At 50.0% G+C, this 14908-nt stretch overlaps 4 protein-coding genes across 4 annotated transcripts; 3 read left to right on the forward strand and 1 right to left on the reverse strand.

The window, feature by feature from the left end:
- Positions 1-765: 765 nt before the first annotated feature.
- N7487_002631 (uncharacterized protein) lies at positions 766-5131 on the forward strand (the record flags this gene model as incomplete). Its single annotated transcript, XM_056870378.1, has 2 exons — positions 766-4399; positions 4833-5131. 2 exons carry the CDS (start codon positions 766-768, stop codon positions 5129-5131), a joined length of 3933 nt encoding a protein of 1310 aa, XP_056735162.1.
- Positions 5132-5322: 191 nt separating this feature from the next.
- On the forward strand, positions 5323-6510 carry N7487_002632 (uncharacterized protein; the record flags this gene model as incomplete). Its single annotated transcript, XM_056870379.1, has 1 exon — positions 5323-6510. One exon carries the CDS (start codon positions 5323-5325, stop codon positions 6508-6510), a length of 1188 nt encoding a protein of 395 aa, XP_056735163.1.
- A 446-nt stretch (positions 6511-6956) lies between these two features.
- N7487_002633 (vacuolar protein sorting-associated protein 35) lies at positions 6957-9863 on the forward strand (the record flags this gene model as incomplete). The annotated part of the gene is made up of 5 exons (XM_056870380.1): positions 6957-7096; positions 7184-7821; positions 7893-8884; positions 8938-9486; positions 9546-9863. 5 exons carry the CDS (start codon positions 6957-6959, stop codon positions 9861-9863), a joined length of 2637 nt encoding a protein of 878 aa, XP_056735164.1.
- An 869-nt stretch (positions 9864-10732) lies between these two features.
- N7487_002634 (uncharacterized protein) lies at positions 10733-14434 on the reverse strand (the record flags this gene model as incomplete). Its single annotated transcript, XM_056870381.1, has 3 exons — positions 10733-12955; positions 13010-13254; positions 13330-14434. The coding sequence occupies 3 exons, from the start codon at positions 14432-14434 to the stop codon at positions 10733-10735; spliced, it is 3573 nt and encodes a 1190-aa protein (XP_056735165.1).
- Positions 14435-14908: the final 474 nt, after the last annotated feature.

Below are 14908 nucleotides of genomic sequence, written 5' to 3' on the forward strand. Positions count from 1 at the left end.
TATACTACTTTCACACAATTTTAGCGATATATATACGCCTGTTATCTTATTTAGATTAGGAAGGGATTGTCTTTGAGAACTTGGAACCGTGCTAAAAGAATGTTAAGAGTTTGACCTCGAGCACAGGATGGTACCTACAAAGGTAAGTACATAGACAGAAAAAAAGAGAATTGACCACTTTTAGATAGGAAGTAAAGTGATCTGCATGCTTTCTCGCTATTGCTTTGCCCCATAACTTGACAGAGCAGATCAATCAGATAGACTGTCAAAAACAAAGAGCTAATGGTAAATATGCCTAAAGGATGACAACGAAAGAAGCTTACCTGCGTACTACAGCAAACTTATGTAAATGGACGACCGCGCGTTAGCACCTGACAACTTTGAATATATACATATATACATAGCTATATTCCTTCCTCTTCACACTCTTGCTTTCGTCATACTCTTTCATACGACCCAGCAATTGCATATCTCACAGCAAACAACTATTAGAAAGCAGCTTATTGCAGTGCTTTAAACCGCCTTGACCTTCACGGATCACATTTTCTCGTGATATTACCCAGTTAGGGATATTCCTCTCGAGAATCTTCCTTCCACCAAGCACTTGACCAGGGAATGATACCAGATCATGGACCCCCAAAGGTGTGTTTTAGATCTCCCTTATTTTTCCAGTGCACTGCAAGCGATTTGAGAAACATCTGAATATATTTGGAAAATGCTCCAAGTATTTTGCGGAAGATGCTAATCGATATAACCTATTAAAGGATGTGCCGCGACTTCGCCAGAGGCAATTGCCGATGGAAGAACTGCAAATTTGCTCATGTGAGCAATGACCAAAGCCGCAGTCCAAAAATCCCAACTAGCCAGATCCAACGCCCTGAGCCCTTGCCCCGACGAGATCGTGGCTTGCCAAATCCAGAAAAAGCATTTCGAGCATGGCATGGCAGCATTCCCCTACGCGCGGCGCTCATTCGTCCTTCTTCTGGGAAGAAAACCACCATCTTCCGGAAGGCGAGGGAACTGATTGAATCTGACGCCAGTATACGAAAAGAAGTTATCCGGACATTTGCGACTGAGGACGGCTTGCGCCTCGTCTTGGACCTTGTCGAGGAGAACTTCGAAGACATGGATGCCGCAACAAGAGACCTAATTTTCAAGACTCAGGTGCTACCATTTCTAGAGACAATCTCAAATCCCGAGGTTCTCTCCTCTCTGGCACTAGAGCAGGTAGTAGGCACAATCTACAATATCTTGTTTGGAATCGACGGATCCAGAGCAGCGCGATGGCTCAATTTCATCTGTGGGGTTCTCGAAGTCGACACCACCAATGAAGGCAGTGCCATGTTACTGGAGGCATCTCTGCACACGTTTTCTCGCATTGCGGACCTAAATTCTACGGCTCCTATCCAGGACTGCCTGCATGCCGTTGCACAGAGATTTGAAACTGTGTTCACCTCGATGAATAGCAAGCATGGCATTAGCGGTAGACTTTATCAATCTAGGCTGCACCTTGATCGTCTTCTTCAGCGCATGGAGACTGGAAATTCGCTCCCAACGGGCACGCCAGAGAAGAAAGCCAAGAAAGAAAGCAATGTTGCTTTTGTCGCCAACCGTGAGAGTCCCGGGGGCAGACACAACAATGACTTTGACGACATCTGCCAGATCAGGATCATGCCTAGCTTCGAAGAAATCCGCAGCCTTAGAGGAGAGTACTTACCCATCAATAACCCACTTCAGTGGCATATTGATGGCATCGACGGATTGCTAGATCGAAACTTTCGGTTGTTGCGAGAAGACACCGTTGGCCAACTCAGAGATGCAATCCACCACGAACTAAGTCCGCGTGCCCAGCAGTCACAAGTGCGCAAGTTCGTGTATCCTAAGTCCTTGGTGGTCAATCTCGAGTTCAACTGGCTTTCGGGTCTTTACTTCGAAGTCGACTTCCCTCAGCCTGGTGCTGTAGCAAACTACACGCCCATGGCCCGAGAGATGTGGTGGCAGAACTCAAAGCGCCTACAGCCTGGTGCGCTTGTTTGCCTAATCATTCAAGAGGATGTGGTATTGTTTTGCACTGTCACACATCGTGAAATGTCACCCAGGCGTAAAAGGGATAACGTCCTCCCACAAGATCACACCCCCCAACAGAACAGGGCAGAACCAAAGACATTGTGGAAGAGCCCCACGAGAGGCTCGGTTATGTTGATGCTGGTTGATTCTCGGTATACCAACGCCCAAGTCGTTCTGGACCTTTTTAGTCCCAAGAAGCCTACTATGTCTCTGGTGGAGTTCCCAGGGGTCATTCTTCCAGCCTTTGAACCGGCGCTCCAAGCACTTCAATCAATGAAAGTGGCCCGAAACCTACCTTTCTCGGAGTTGTTTGTTCCGTGGGTCTTTGAGAATTTTAACATATCCGATATGGCCCCTCCATTATATGCTTCGCAGCCTGGCTTTGCGTTCAACCTCCGCTGCCTCATGAAGGATGACACTAATTTCTTCGTCCGCGTTAATCAACCATCTGACGTGAAATATGTACAAGATCATTCAACCCTGGATGGCGCACAGGCTCATGCATTGATCAGTTGTTTGAAGCGCAAGCTTGGTTTGATACAAGGGCCACCTGGTACCGGCAAGAGCTACACTGGTGTGGCTCTTGTCAAAGTTTTACTGACAAATAAAGAGGCAGCTAGAGGAAAGTTAGGCCCCATATTATGTGTTACATATACCAATCATGCTCTTGACCAACTTCTTGAGGCTTTACTGGACAACAATGTGACATCGCAAATCGTTCGTATTGGATCCCAGTCCAAGTCGGAGAGGCTGGAAAGATTCAACCTTCAGACTGTCGCCAAAGATACAGCAAGAACAAAGATGGAGAAGAAAGAAAGATGGTACACAGCCGAGAGACTCTCATTGTGTGAGGATGACTTTCGCGCCCTTGATCTGAAAAAGGAAGTTCCCATTGCTCGTCTCAAGTCCTATATCCAGCGAACAGATCCCCAGCACCACGATCAGCTGTTTTCATTGGTTCAGGCAGATAGTTTATTGGGAGTAAAAACCAACAGCCCCCAGACAGCACTCAATTCCTGGCTTGATTCAGCACCTGAGGACAGTACTCGTGCACGGCCTGTGGGCGAACTCATGGAAACCAGTGTTTTTGAGATGTCTCGAACAGAACGACAGCATATTTACAACCGCTGGGTTCGTGATTGCCGGGCAGAATTGGACGAAAGCGTTAGGCAAATAATCTCGTCTCACAGGGCCGCCAAACAGGGGTACGATAGCGTCCAGGATGAGATGCACCTTCGCTGCCTGTCCCAAGCAGACGTCATCGGCGCCACTACAGCAGGACTTGCTCGCAGACTGGATATGTTTCGGAGGCTTCCTTGCAAGTTCATGCTATGCGAGGAGGCTGGTGAAGTTCTTGAATCACATCTCCTTACGGCGTTTATACCTTCTGTTGAGCATGCAATCCTCATTGGTGATCAGCAACAACTTCGCCCTCAAGTCCAAAATTACGATCTTTCTAGCGAGAATCCTCGGGGTGGTGCGCAATACTCACTCGATATCTCCCTGTTTGAAAGACTGGTGAGCTCAAACAAAAGCCCCATGGATTGTGGAGCTCCTTTCAGCACGTTGGAAACACAGCGACGAATGCATCCATCCATCTCTCAATTGATCCGTGAAACCCTGTATCCAAAGTTGAAGGATGCTCCATCTGTCTCGGAGTATCCGGAGATTGCGGGGATGCGGAAAAGATTATTCTGGTTGGATCACCGACAGCGAGAGGGAGGATCTGATGCCGATGCCATGTCGACCTCTCATTGGAACATTTATGAGGTCGATATGACCGTTTCACTTGTCAATCATCTTATTCAACAAGGTGAATACAAACACGGAGACATCGCGGTACTGACTCCATATCTAGGCCAACTCTACCGACTACGAAAGAGGCTCGATGAACTCTTTGCCATCGTAGTAGGGGACCGCGATCGAGATGATCTCAATCAAGCGGGCTATGCAGACTATGAGGCCAAGGCCAAGCCAAAGATCAAAGCAGCCTTGTCACAGACTCTTCGGGTGGCCACGGTAGACAATTTCCAAGGCGAAGAAGCTAAGGTTGTTGTGATATCTCTAGTCCGAAGTAATCCCAGCAACCAATGTGGCTTTCTACGCACTTCCAATCGGATCAATGTTCTCTTGACGCGAGCACAACATGGCATGTATATCATCGGCAATTCCGAGACCTCGATCCATGTTCCCATGTGGGCTCAAGTCGTAAAGATTTTGAAGCGAAATCAGAATATCGGAAAGGCCCTGGAGCTGCAATGTCCGCGTCACCCAGATACACCCATTGCGGTTTCGATGCCAGAAGATTTTCCAAAGTTCTCTCCCGAAGGAGGTTGCAGCCTGCGCTGTATCAACCGCCTAAACTGTGGACATGCCTGCGCTCAGAAGTGCCACTCGGACCTTCTTCACAACGCTGTCTTTTGCCTAGAGCGTTGCCCTCGACCATTTAGTGGCTGTAATCATTCATGCCCTAAGCGATGCGGGGACCCTTGTCCGGAAAAGTGCATGGTCAACGTATATCAAAAGAACAGAACGCTCCCATGCGGTCATCTAATGCCAAACCTTCCTTGTTGGCAAAATCAAAATATCTCAACAGTTCGCTGTCTGATGCGTGTGGACAAGACGATCCCGGGCTGCAATCATACCATTTCACTTCCATGTCACATCGATGTGGAATCAAAGGATTATCGCTGCCTAGCTCAATGCCGCACCCCCCTGCCTTGTGGACACATGTGCAAGAGGATGTGTTATCGATGCGTCACTAGAGGACCTGAGAACATCCCAGCAAATCATGGAAATTGCGAGCAACGGTGTGACCGGAACCATTCTACATGCGCTCATACCTGTAGCGTTCCCTGCCACGGCGAGGAGCCATGCTCTCCATGCAAAGCTCCTTGCGAAGTGCACTGCGGCCATTCCAAGTGCCCACGAATGTGCTACGATCCGTGTACTCCTTGCGCAGAAGAAAAATGTCTTTCAGCGTGCCCTCATAGCGTCTGCTCGATGCCGTGCGCAGCCCCCTGTGATCATGTTCCATGTTCCAAGCGATGCGACAAGAAGCTGAATTGCGGGCATCAGTGCCCGTCAGTATGTGGAGAAAAATGTCCGTCGTCCTCCTTCTGTCAAACCTGCGGAAATGAGGACACCCGAAACCATCAAGTCGATTTCATTCTAGGCCAAACGTACAAAGAAATCGACCCGGATGAAACCCCATGCGTGTTCCCCAAATGTGGGCATTTCTTGACTATTGAAAGCATGGATGCGCAAATGGACATGGCTAGCTATTACGAGGTTGATGACAGTGGCAAGCCCGTGTCCATCTCGGTATCATTGATGCCGTTCTCTATTCAAGACATCAAAACATGCGCCACGTGTCGTGGCCCATTGAGAGATGTCGCCCGATATGGCCGGCTGATTCGCCGAGCTATCCTCGATGAGTCGACGAAAAAATTGATCATCTTGCTCAACCGGGAATATGTCCCTCTTGCAACAGAACTTCCCCAGCTTGTCCGTGAATTGCATGAAACCAAAGGTCAAAGAAAGGTTCTTTGGCCAGCGGTGATTGAGATATCCGGCTCGCGAAACCATCAAATCCAGGCCATAGGAGAAATCGTCCAGAACACAAATCCAGATCGGTGGAATTCAATCCTTGACCTACGAAAGCGCGTTGATCTCTATCGGCACCGTGTGAAACCCGAGGAGCAACCATTTGAAAGAGTTCGGAAGATGATCGAAAATGCTCGGCAACGCCAAAAAATCTCAACCAATCCTGATCATGTCGATAATGTGCTACAGACAAAAGGCTTTCTCCAGGGTACCGCCCTCTTAATCCGCCTAGACATTGCTTTGCTCGTCGACCTTCTGAGTCTCGTTTCCCAAGGACGGCCAAGTGATGTTATACCTCGTTTCAAGCTTGATCTGCAGAATATCAAGGATGATTGCCAGACCCTCATCCACCAAGCCGTCGCTCATCAACGACTTCTACAGCAGGTAGAAGGTCATATTTTCCTAGCACAGCTCTATGCCCTCGAACGAGCACATTGCTTGACATCAGAGAAGAGGAACATGGTCTTGAGAAATGGCCAGGTTGCCATTCAAAAAGCTCAAGGTCTTTGCGATGCGCACCCAGGCCAGACACGAGGATTGGCAGATGAAGTTCGCAGCGTTGAGAGGATGTTGCGCCGAGGCACCTTCTACACAATTATCACCAACGAGGAACGCATTGAAGTTCTTTCGGCAATGGCTCAAGAGTTCAGTGGAACTGGGCATTGGTACTACTGTCGCAATGGGCATCCGTTTACCATTGGCGACTGTGGATTAGCCAGGGAGACGAGTCGGTGTCCCGAGTGCGATTCCCCGGTGGGAGGCGAGCATTCTCTATTAGCAGACGGGGTTAGACATGCGGCGGACTGGGATCTGGATAGGGAGAGATTGAATCTTTAGGGGAGAGAGAGGTGGCTGATTCTGTTGCTCGTTACGTTCATGCTTTGTGATTAGGCAACCTAATTTGTTGCCGTATGGCAGGTATTAAGGACACATTTTTTGGGGGCTTTTGCTCAGATGGCCTCTGAAAATTCTAGAATTCTAAAATTGTAGAATTGTAGAAATATAGAAGTTAAAGCATTCGCAATATAAGAAGTGGATGTACTGGAGTTGCTATCCGCTGCCGTAAGTCCACCAGTCCACACGGGGTGACGTCTCGGGGAGTCTCGAGGTGTCACGCAGCTTATCCTCCACCCAACTTCCTTCCGCTCTTCCCCCCTCCCCCATTATTCCCACCTTGATTCTTGTCACATGAATTGATTCGCACAATCACTTTCTAGCTCATTGTTTTTGCATTGCATGTGTTCACCCTGCTCTCCCCCTAGCTTCCGCCCCTCATCCTTTCCATGATGGCTAGCCCACCACCCGTCACCGAGGACCAGAACCGCCTCCTCGAGGAGGCATTGGGGGTGGTGAGGCAGCAGTCGAATCTGATGCGCAAATGCCTAGAGACTCCTGGAAAGCTCATGGATGCGCTGAAATGCGGGTGAGCTCCCCATGAAACTCCCCAGGCAGCGACCTCGGAACGTGCGCCATGGGTTCGTATGCTAACAGCTTGAAATTACCTCCACAGATCGACTCTTGTCTCCGAACTCCGAACCCCCAGTCTCGGCCCGAAGCAGTATTATGAATTGTATATGGCCGTCTTTGATGCGTTGCGACACCTTTCTGTCTACCTAAAGGAGAACCACCCCGTCAACCACCTCGCCGACTTATACGAGCTCGTTCAGTATGCCGGCAATATCGTCCCCCGCTTGTACCTGATGATCACCGTGGGTACGGTTTACATGTCCGTCGAAGATGCGCCGGTCAAGGAGATCATGAAGGATATGATGGAGATGAGCCGCGGCGTGCAACACCCGATCCGTGGCCTGTTCTTGCGATACTACCTCTCCGGTCAAGCACGGGATTATTTGCCTTCCGGAACCGGTGATGGCCCAGAGGGTAATATGCAGGATTCGATCAACTTTGTTTTGACGAATTTCGTGGAAATGAACAAGCTCTGGGTTCGGCTTCAGCACCAGGGCCCCTCACGAGAGCGGGATAGGCGCATACAAGAACGACGCGAACTGGAGTTACTCGTTGGTAGCAACATCGTTCGCCTCAGCCAGCTGGTGGATCTTGAAGGGTACAAATCGGGTATTTTGCAAGCACTTCTTGAACAGGTTGTACAATGCCGAGATGTCCTCGCGCAAGAATATCTTCTGGAAGGTACGTGTATCTTGTTTCTTTCTCACTCGGAAAATACTCTTGCTTGGTCCATTTGCTAATTTAGTCAACAGTCATCACAAAGGTCTTCCCAGATGAGTTCCACCTACACACCCTGGACCTTCTATTGTCTGCCATTTCCAGACTTAACCCACACGTGGATATGAAGAAGATTGTCATTGGTCTTATGGACCGTTTGTCTTCTTATGCGGCAAGGGAAGCAGACTCAACAGTAGAGCCACAAGCACGGAAACAAAGCGAGGAAGAAGCTGTCACCAAGCTATTGCAAAGGCTCGAGCTTGCGAAAGAAACCAAAGCTGAAGAGCCAAAGGACGCCGGCACCGATGACCCTTCCAAGGAAAATGGTGCTGAGAACGGCGAAGCAGAAACACCCAAAGAAAGCCCTGAGCCTGCTGAACCGCCAACGGAAGAAAAGCAGGTTGAGAATGGGGACGACACTAAACCTGGTATCCCGGCAGAAATCAAGCTGTACGATATCTTCTACGATCAAGTGGTCAATTTGATCAAAACGCGTGCATTGCCGATTCAAGATACCATGGCCCTATTGGTATCACTTGTCAATCTGGCATTGAATACCTATCCGGATCGGTTAGAGTACGTCGACCAGGTCCTGGACTTTGCGACGCAAAAGACTGCAGAATACACCGATCATGCCGATTTGCATTCGGCTCCAACCCAACAACACATCCTCCACCTTCTCAATGCTCCTCTCAAATCTTACATCTCGATCTTCACAGCCTTAGCGTTGCCACATTACCTGCCACTACTGAGCTCACAATCATACCCCACAAGGAGGGCTGTTGCGGGCGAGGTTATTCGCAGTCTTTTGAAGAACAAGATCTTGGTGTCCACAACGGAAAACCTCGATCGTGTGCTCCAGGCAGCAAGAGTATTGATCAAGGAAGGCATGCAGCAGTCTGCTGGATACCCCGGGTCACAGTCCCAACGACGGGGAGGAGAAACCGATGAGACGGTAGAGGAGCAAGGGTGGCTTGCGAGACTTGTGCACTTGATTCAGGCATCGGACAATGACACCCAGCTAAAGGTATGATCAATTCACACAAATGTTGTAGCCCTATAACTAACAGTCTGTGACAGCTTCTCCAAGCAACGCGCAAGGCATTGGCCGATGGGAATGAACGAATCCGCTATACTACCCCTGCAATCATAACGGCCTCGATCAGATTGGCTCGCAAACTGAAGTCGCGCGAGCATTACGACGACAATTGGCAATCACAGTCTTCGGCTCTATACCGATTCATGCACCAGAGCATCAACAATTTATACCAGCGCGTAAATCCAGGTTGCGCGGATCTCGCACTGCGACTGTTTGTCATGTGCGGCGAGGTTGCCGACCAAACTGGATTCGAGGAAGTCAGCTATGAATTCTTCGCGCAGGCATTCACGATCTATGAAGATGCGATCAGTGACTCGCGTGCCCAGTTCCAGGCCGTCTGCATTATTTCAGGCGCCCTCCACGGGAGTCGTGGGTTCTCGAAGGAGAACTATGACACACTCATTACTAAAGCTGCACTGCACGGAAGCAAACTCCTCAAGAAGCCCGATCAATGCCGCGCGGTGTATCTCGCCAGCCACCTCTGGTGGGTAGTGGAGAACCCTCAACGCGAAGAAGATGATCCCAAAGATGTAAGTTTCGTCTCCAATTACAATGTCTTAGTATCTTTTAGCTGACGTCAACTTTGTAGCTCTACCGCGATGGCAAACGGGTCCTCGAGTGCCTCCAGCGTGCCCTCCGTGTGGCTGACGCCTGCATGGATGCCGCTGTCTCTATCGAGCTCTTTGTGGAAATCCTGAACCGCTATGTCTACTATTTCGACCAGCAAAACGAGACCGTCACTACAAAGTACTTGAACGGTCTCATCGAACTCATCCACTCCAACCTGCAGACCAATGAAGACGAAGCAAATGCTAATCTCGACGGCCCGAAGCGCCACTTCCAACGCACTTTGGAGTACATTCGCTCTCGCGAATACGAAGGCATTGTGACAGATCCACCAAAGTAATTGCCAGATGGGACCTTCAAGGAGCACTGTATGCCATGTGTCATGTGGGATTTCTGCTTCGATCCTCCTAGCAAGACTTGTTTTTTGTGCTCTACTATTTCCTTGGTCTCTTTTGTCTTTCTCTTGTTCCTGGAAGCCCACCTCTTTTCTCTTGCTGCCCCTCGGTTTTCTTTCATTCCTAGTATATACAAGTGTATCATTGTCTCCGGATAACACCATACCCTTTCAACGTGATTTGTATTGGCCATGGACAAGTTCTGTTTTTCCTTTCTGTAGAACAAACAAGCACCTGGGTAGCACTAATGCGTTGGTTAATCATTGAAAATATGATCAGATCCATAAAACGGAACCATACCGAATCCCCTCTAGAGTACGGATATATATATAAACTCTTTCCGCATAGTACGTGATGACTAGATATATTCTCTCTACGCTCCTAAGTTCTACGTGGAAACCAACAAAACAAAGCCGAAGAAACCTTCGATCATGCAATTGGTCAAGACGACGACGGAGTGGGAGACTAACCCTAACTCCACGGATATCGCTGCATAATGTAGAAAGGCCAGACTCATACGGTACATGAAAACAAATCCGGATGCCATACTTCAAAAAGTAAAGCATCCAACCACATTGGAAAAATACCAAGCAAATAAAGAACCCATATCGATAGCAGTAACCCTTTCGAGTAGAAAGATGTAGGCAGATGTGTGAGTATGACGTTAATCCATGACGCTTCAATAAAAGAGGACGAAAAAAAGGAAATGAAAGAGAAATAGATGAGAGGGCATTTCAAAGTCGTTCCAGCAAGAGTGCAGAAAGGAGGCCGAGAAGAAGATACATCCCAAGGCCGGGTTGGCATCAAATCGTGATCAGGATAGAGAAGTCCCGCCGAATAAGCCAGTCGGAGGCGAAGAATACTGCCGCAGCACGGAGGGCCCACCAAATCCACTGAAGGGGGCTGGGTGGCTGTTACTAGGGATCGGGCTGCCGATATCGCCAGGCACAATGCTACCCCGATGGCCGGAGACTGAGCTGTTGGGGTCGGGCTCGAATCGGACGGACTGCCCACTCGGGCCTTCCTTGATAGAGAACGATCCGCCACCATTCTGTGGACTGCCTTCTGTATCGCAGATATCAAGCATTTCATCCAAAGAGATCGATGGCTCGCCTGAACTGCGCAGTTGCTCCACCTGGCCGAGAACAAGGTTCACATCGTGGAAACTTCCAGCACCCTTCTGCGGGCTGGTCATCGAATTTAGCTGTTTGCATGCTTGGATGACCAACAGGCGAATTGTGACGGGTCGAGAAGTGTGGGGGCGATGATGACCACCCGCTGCGAACGCATTATTAGGAGGCCAGCCAGTTCCGGTGGGGGTCGGTCCCCATGTGGCAGGGAAAGGGGATCCTCCAAAGGGCGTTGCACTCCATGTGGGGTTTCCCATTGGAGAACCAACCGCGAAGTTGTTGTGTGGGGACCCAAGAGGATCCGAGAACAAGGATGATCCCTGGAAGCTCGCTCGGGTTGGCCCCGGGAATACCCCGGGTGCGGGGGCACCAGGCAATGATTGAGACAAGTTTGATGGATATGTAGCATCAGTGTCATCAAGAAGCGCACTGCTACCTAGATGAGCACTCAAGCCATCCACTTCTCGCTGCACTGAAGCATTGCCATTGTTCTGCCGGTCCTGTGCGGAGCTGGATGGACGTTTGATAGGGCTTGGGCGTGTGATGGGGAATGGCTGAGTCCCAGACTCTAACGGAGACCGGTCAAATGAAAGAGACGGCTGCCTGGAATGGGCTTTTGACAGACCGGCTTGTTGCAGAGGGAATGCCCCAGACACTCCATGATTGCCAGCGAAGGGAAGCCCGTGTCCAGGATCAGCGAACGCTCGGCTTGGCGGCATGGGGCGTACACCGTTCATCCCAGGCGGCGCGGGAATTCCACCAGACCCATTGAATGATCGCAAAGGGTTCATCATACCAGCATTCGACGAATACATTGATTCTGATGGGTGACTCGATCGAGGTCCCATTCCTGGTATGCCCGGCGGGTTGAACGGTAGACCGCCGAGGCCAGCGAATGCTGAAGGATTTGTGCGCCCTAGAGGTGACAGAGGAGCGGAAGGCTGAGGATGGTGCAAAGGAGGCTGTTGATAACCTTGTCTGGCACCGAAAGCCGCGCCTGACTGCTGATGACCCATGGAACGTGGAGAGATGGAAGGGTGGTGAGAGGAATCAGCGCTGTTAGGTTGAGAGTGAGGGGAGGATGTAGAAGAGCCGTGGTGAGATTGCTGACGAGGTCGTCCCGGAGTCGAGACCTTGGGAACAATAGGTGTTGCCATAGGATAGTGTGGAGACTGTAGGAAACCAGGGGGCGCCTGAGTCTGAAGATTGTATGGGATGACACCTGGTAGAGTGTGTGGTGGTGAGGTTCTGACTTGCTCGCGCTTTCCACTACGATCTCGGATTTCCTGCTCTCGTGCTGCGTCTCGGTCCTTCCTCGCCTGGTCTTCACGCGTTTTGCGCTCACGCTCCTCTCTGGTTTTTTTTTCAAAGGCCTCACGCTCTTCCTTCTCTTTGCGTTTGGCATCCTCTCGCCTCTTCTTTTCCTCTTTTTGTTCTCGTTGCTTACGCTCAGCTTCGGCTTGACGTTCTCGTTCCTCTTTGAGTCGTCGCTGCTTCTCGGCTTCTTTGCGAGCACGCTCTTCCTCTTGCGCCTTTCGTTCGGCATCACGCTTTTTCCGTTGCTCTTCGCGCTTCAATCGCTGTTCTTCGAGTTTCTTCTCTTGCGCAGCCTTCGCAGCAGCCTCTTCAGCCGCCTTCTCAGCGTCCCGGCGGGCTTTCTCCTCTTCTTTTGCTTGTTTTTGCAATCGCTTCTTATCTTTCTTCTTTTGGGCTTCCCGGGCCTTTTTGGCATTGCGCTGCTCGTTTAACGTCTCCTCTTGGAGGAGCTCGTCAATTAGCTGTTTCTGACGTTGTTCGGCAACCTTCTCTCGATATGCCGTCATGACTCGTTGCTCAAACATTCGGGCGGCGAAAATCTGGAACATCCGTCGGCCTTCCTGCATGCGTTGTTCCTCGGTCATGGCATCCTATTAATATTATTAGTAAGTGGGTCTGAACAATACGAGATTGTAGACGCGTACCATTTCGTCCTCGTCGAACTCTTCTTCCTCTTGACTATCATAGTCATCATCATCCTCTTCATCATCGTAGTCCTCATCATCTAAAGGACCATGATTATGCCCATGGAAGGACTGATGAGCAGCAGCTATTCCGTACTGTGTATCTTCCTCTCTTTGCATTCTCCGTTCAGCCAATTGCTCCATCATGTCGATGAAGTGTTTGCCATCATTTTTCAGGAGATCGTCTGCAACTGTAAGAATTCCATCTGGTAAAAAACGATCAGTATCCAAAGTCAGACGTCAAACCCTCATGACGTTGGTCAGGTGATCTTGTCGCATACCTTTCACAGTTAAACTGTTACCAAATGCAAAGAAATCAGCCCGGGCTGCTCGAGCTTCATCATCTTCAAGGTCCTCGTCACTGTAAAGCTCCTCGTCATCCTCTTCCTCATCCTCGTCTTCCTCTTCATCATCCTCTTCCTCTTCTTCGTCATAATCCTCTTCTAAATCCTCATCGTTGTCTTCGGGTAGCTCCTGGACTCGGCTCCGCGACGGATGAAACTGGCCGTGCGTCCTCGTATGCTGCCCTGGGGATCGAAGGGGTGGTTGATAAAGTCGAGGAGGAGGAATGATGGGAGCTCCTTCGTCGAATGCACCTTGATTGTTATTCGCGTATTGTTCCAGCTCCTCGTAGTATGCGTCGTAGAGGACCTCCAGCTCTTCTTCAATCGCGGTTCGTTTCCGTCCACAAACTGTACAACTGCAGGAGTGCTTTTGCTGCTCTTTCATTTTCTTCAGAACAGCATCTTTTTCCACTTTGACAAGCTGGCGTCGTTCTTCTTCGCCGAGCTCGAACCAGAAGGTCCTGATATTTTCGCGTTCTTCTAGAGTTGACTGGTTCCAGATGCTGCTATTTTTCATAGGTTTTCCAGTGAATCGACTAATGTATGGCAAGGATTGAGGAGGCCGAGGAGGGTGTGAGAAGGTGGCGGACGGGGTTGAAAGCGGAGTGGAACTGCGATCAGCATGATTCTGGGAGTCGGATCGAGCTTTCCTATTTTTCTTCCTCTTCGAGGTCTCGCCCAAGGCAGTGTGGTGGTCATCGGGCCCGTTTGTCGCTGGTGGTCCGCGGGGATGTTCTGGTGACGCATATCCGTAATTATCGCCACTTGCTGTGTGTTGGTGATTATCGAGGTCATATTCGTGGTCTTCATCGTAGGAGCGCTGTCCATCTGTTGCTAGCAAGTCCGCATCTCCGGGGGCGTAAGCATCGGTATGTTCCGCGGCTAAGCGAGCAGCTTGTTTCTGTCGGCGTTTCTGCTTCTTGCGATTCACAGAAGGCGCAGATATCGCGGTCGATCCGGTCGATGTGGTACCTTGGGGACCCCGCGCGTGGGTATCGCCGTTGGTTGCTGGAAGCGGAGTTGCTGACATATGGGTCGCCATGGTGGAGGTGAAATAAGCTGTAGGGACTGCCTCAGCAGCATACTAATACCGCCAGAGCAAGCTTTGAGTTAGAAGAGCAATGTCAGAGAAGGTGGGTGGTAGAATGAGGAGGAAAAGCGGAGAACGGAAGCGCCATAGAGCCCTACCAACAAAGCTCCGATGACTCCACGATCTGGTGTTAACTTACCGGAATTATTCCCCTTGGCGTATTCACGCACAAAGAGTCAATCGCGTTCTTTGTTATTTGCTTAGAAGACACTTCCGTAATGGTAAACGTGAGGGGTGAGATAGGATAAGGCCACGGGAGGAGGGGGTTGAAAGACAGTGATCCCGGCGGGTCACGACGTGTCTGCGCTTCGGATTAGCTCCTGGAGCACTGGCAAACCAGCAGAGAAAAACAAACAATGAGTTAAAGTCAGGAGCAACAACCTTGGAAGATATCAAGGCTTAGTGAACACCAGAGCAGAAGGTACG

Source organism: Penicillium crustosum, assembly GCF_028827405.1.
Source record: "Penicillium crustosum strain IBT 35664 chromosome Unknown utg000001l_segment0_segment0, whole genome shotgun sequence".
Taxonomy (NCBI): Eukaryota; Fungi; Ascomycota; class Eurotiomycetes; order Eurotiales; family Aspergillaceae; genus Penicillium; species Penicillium crustosum.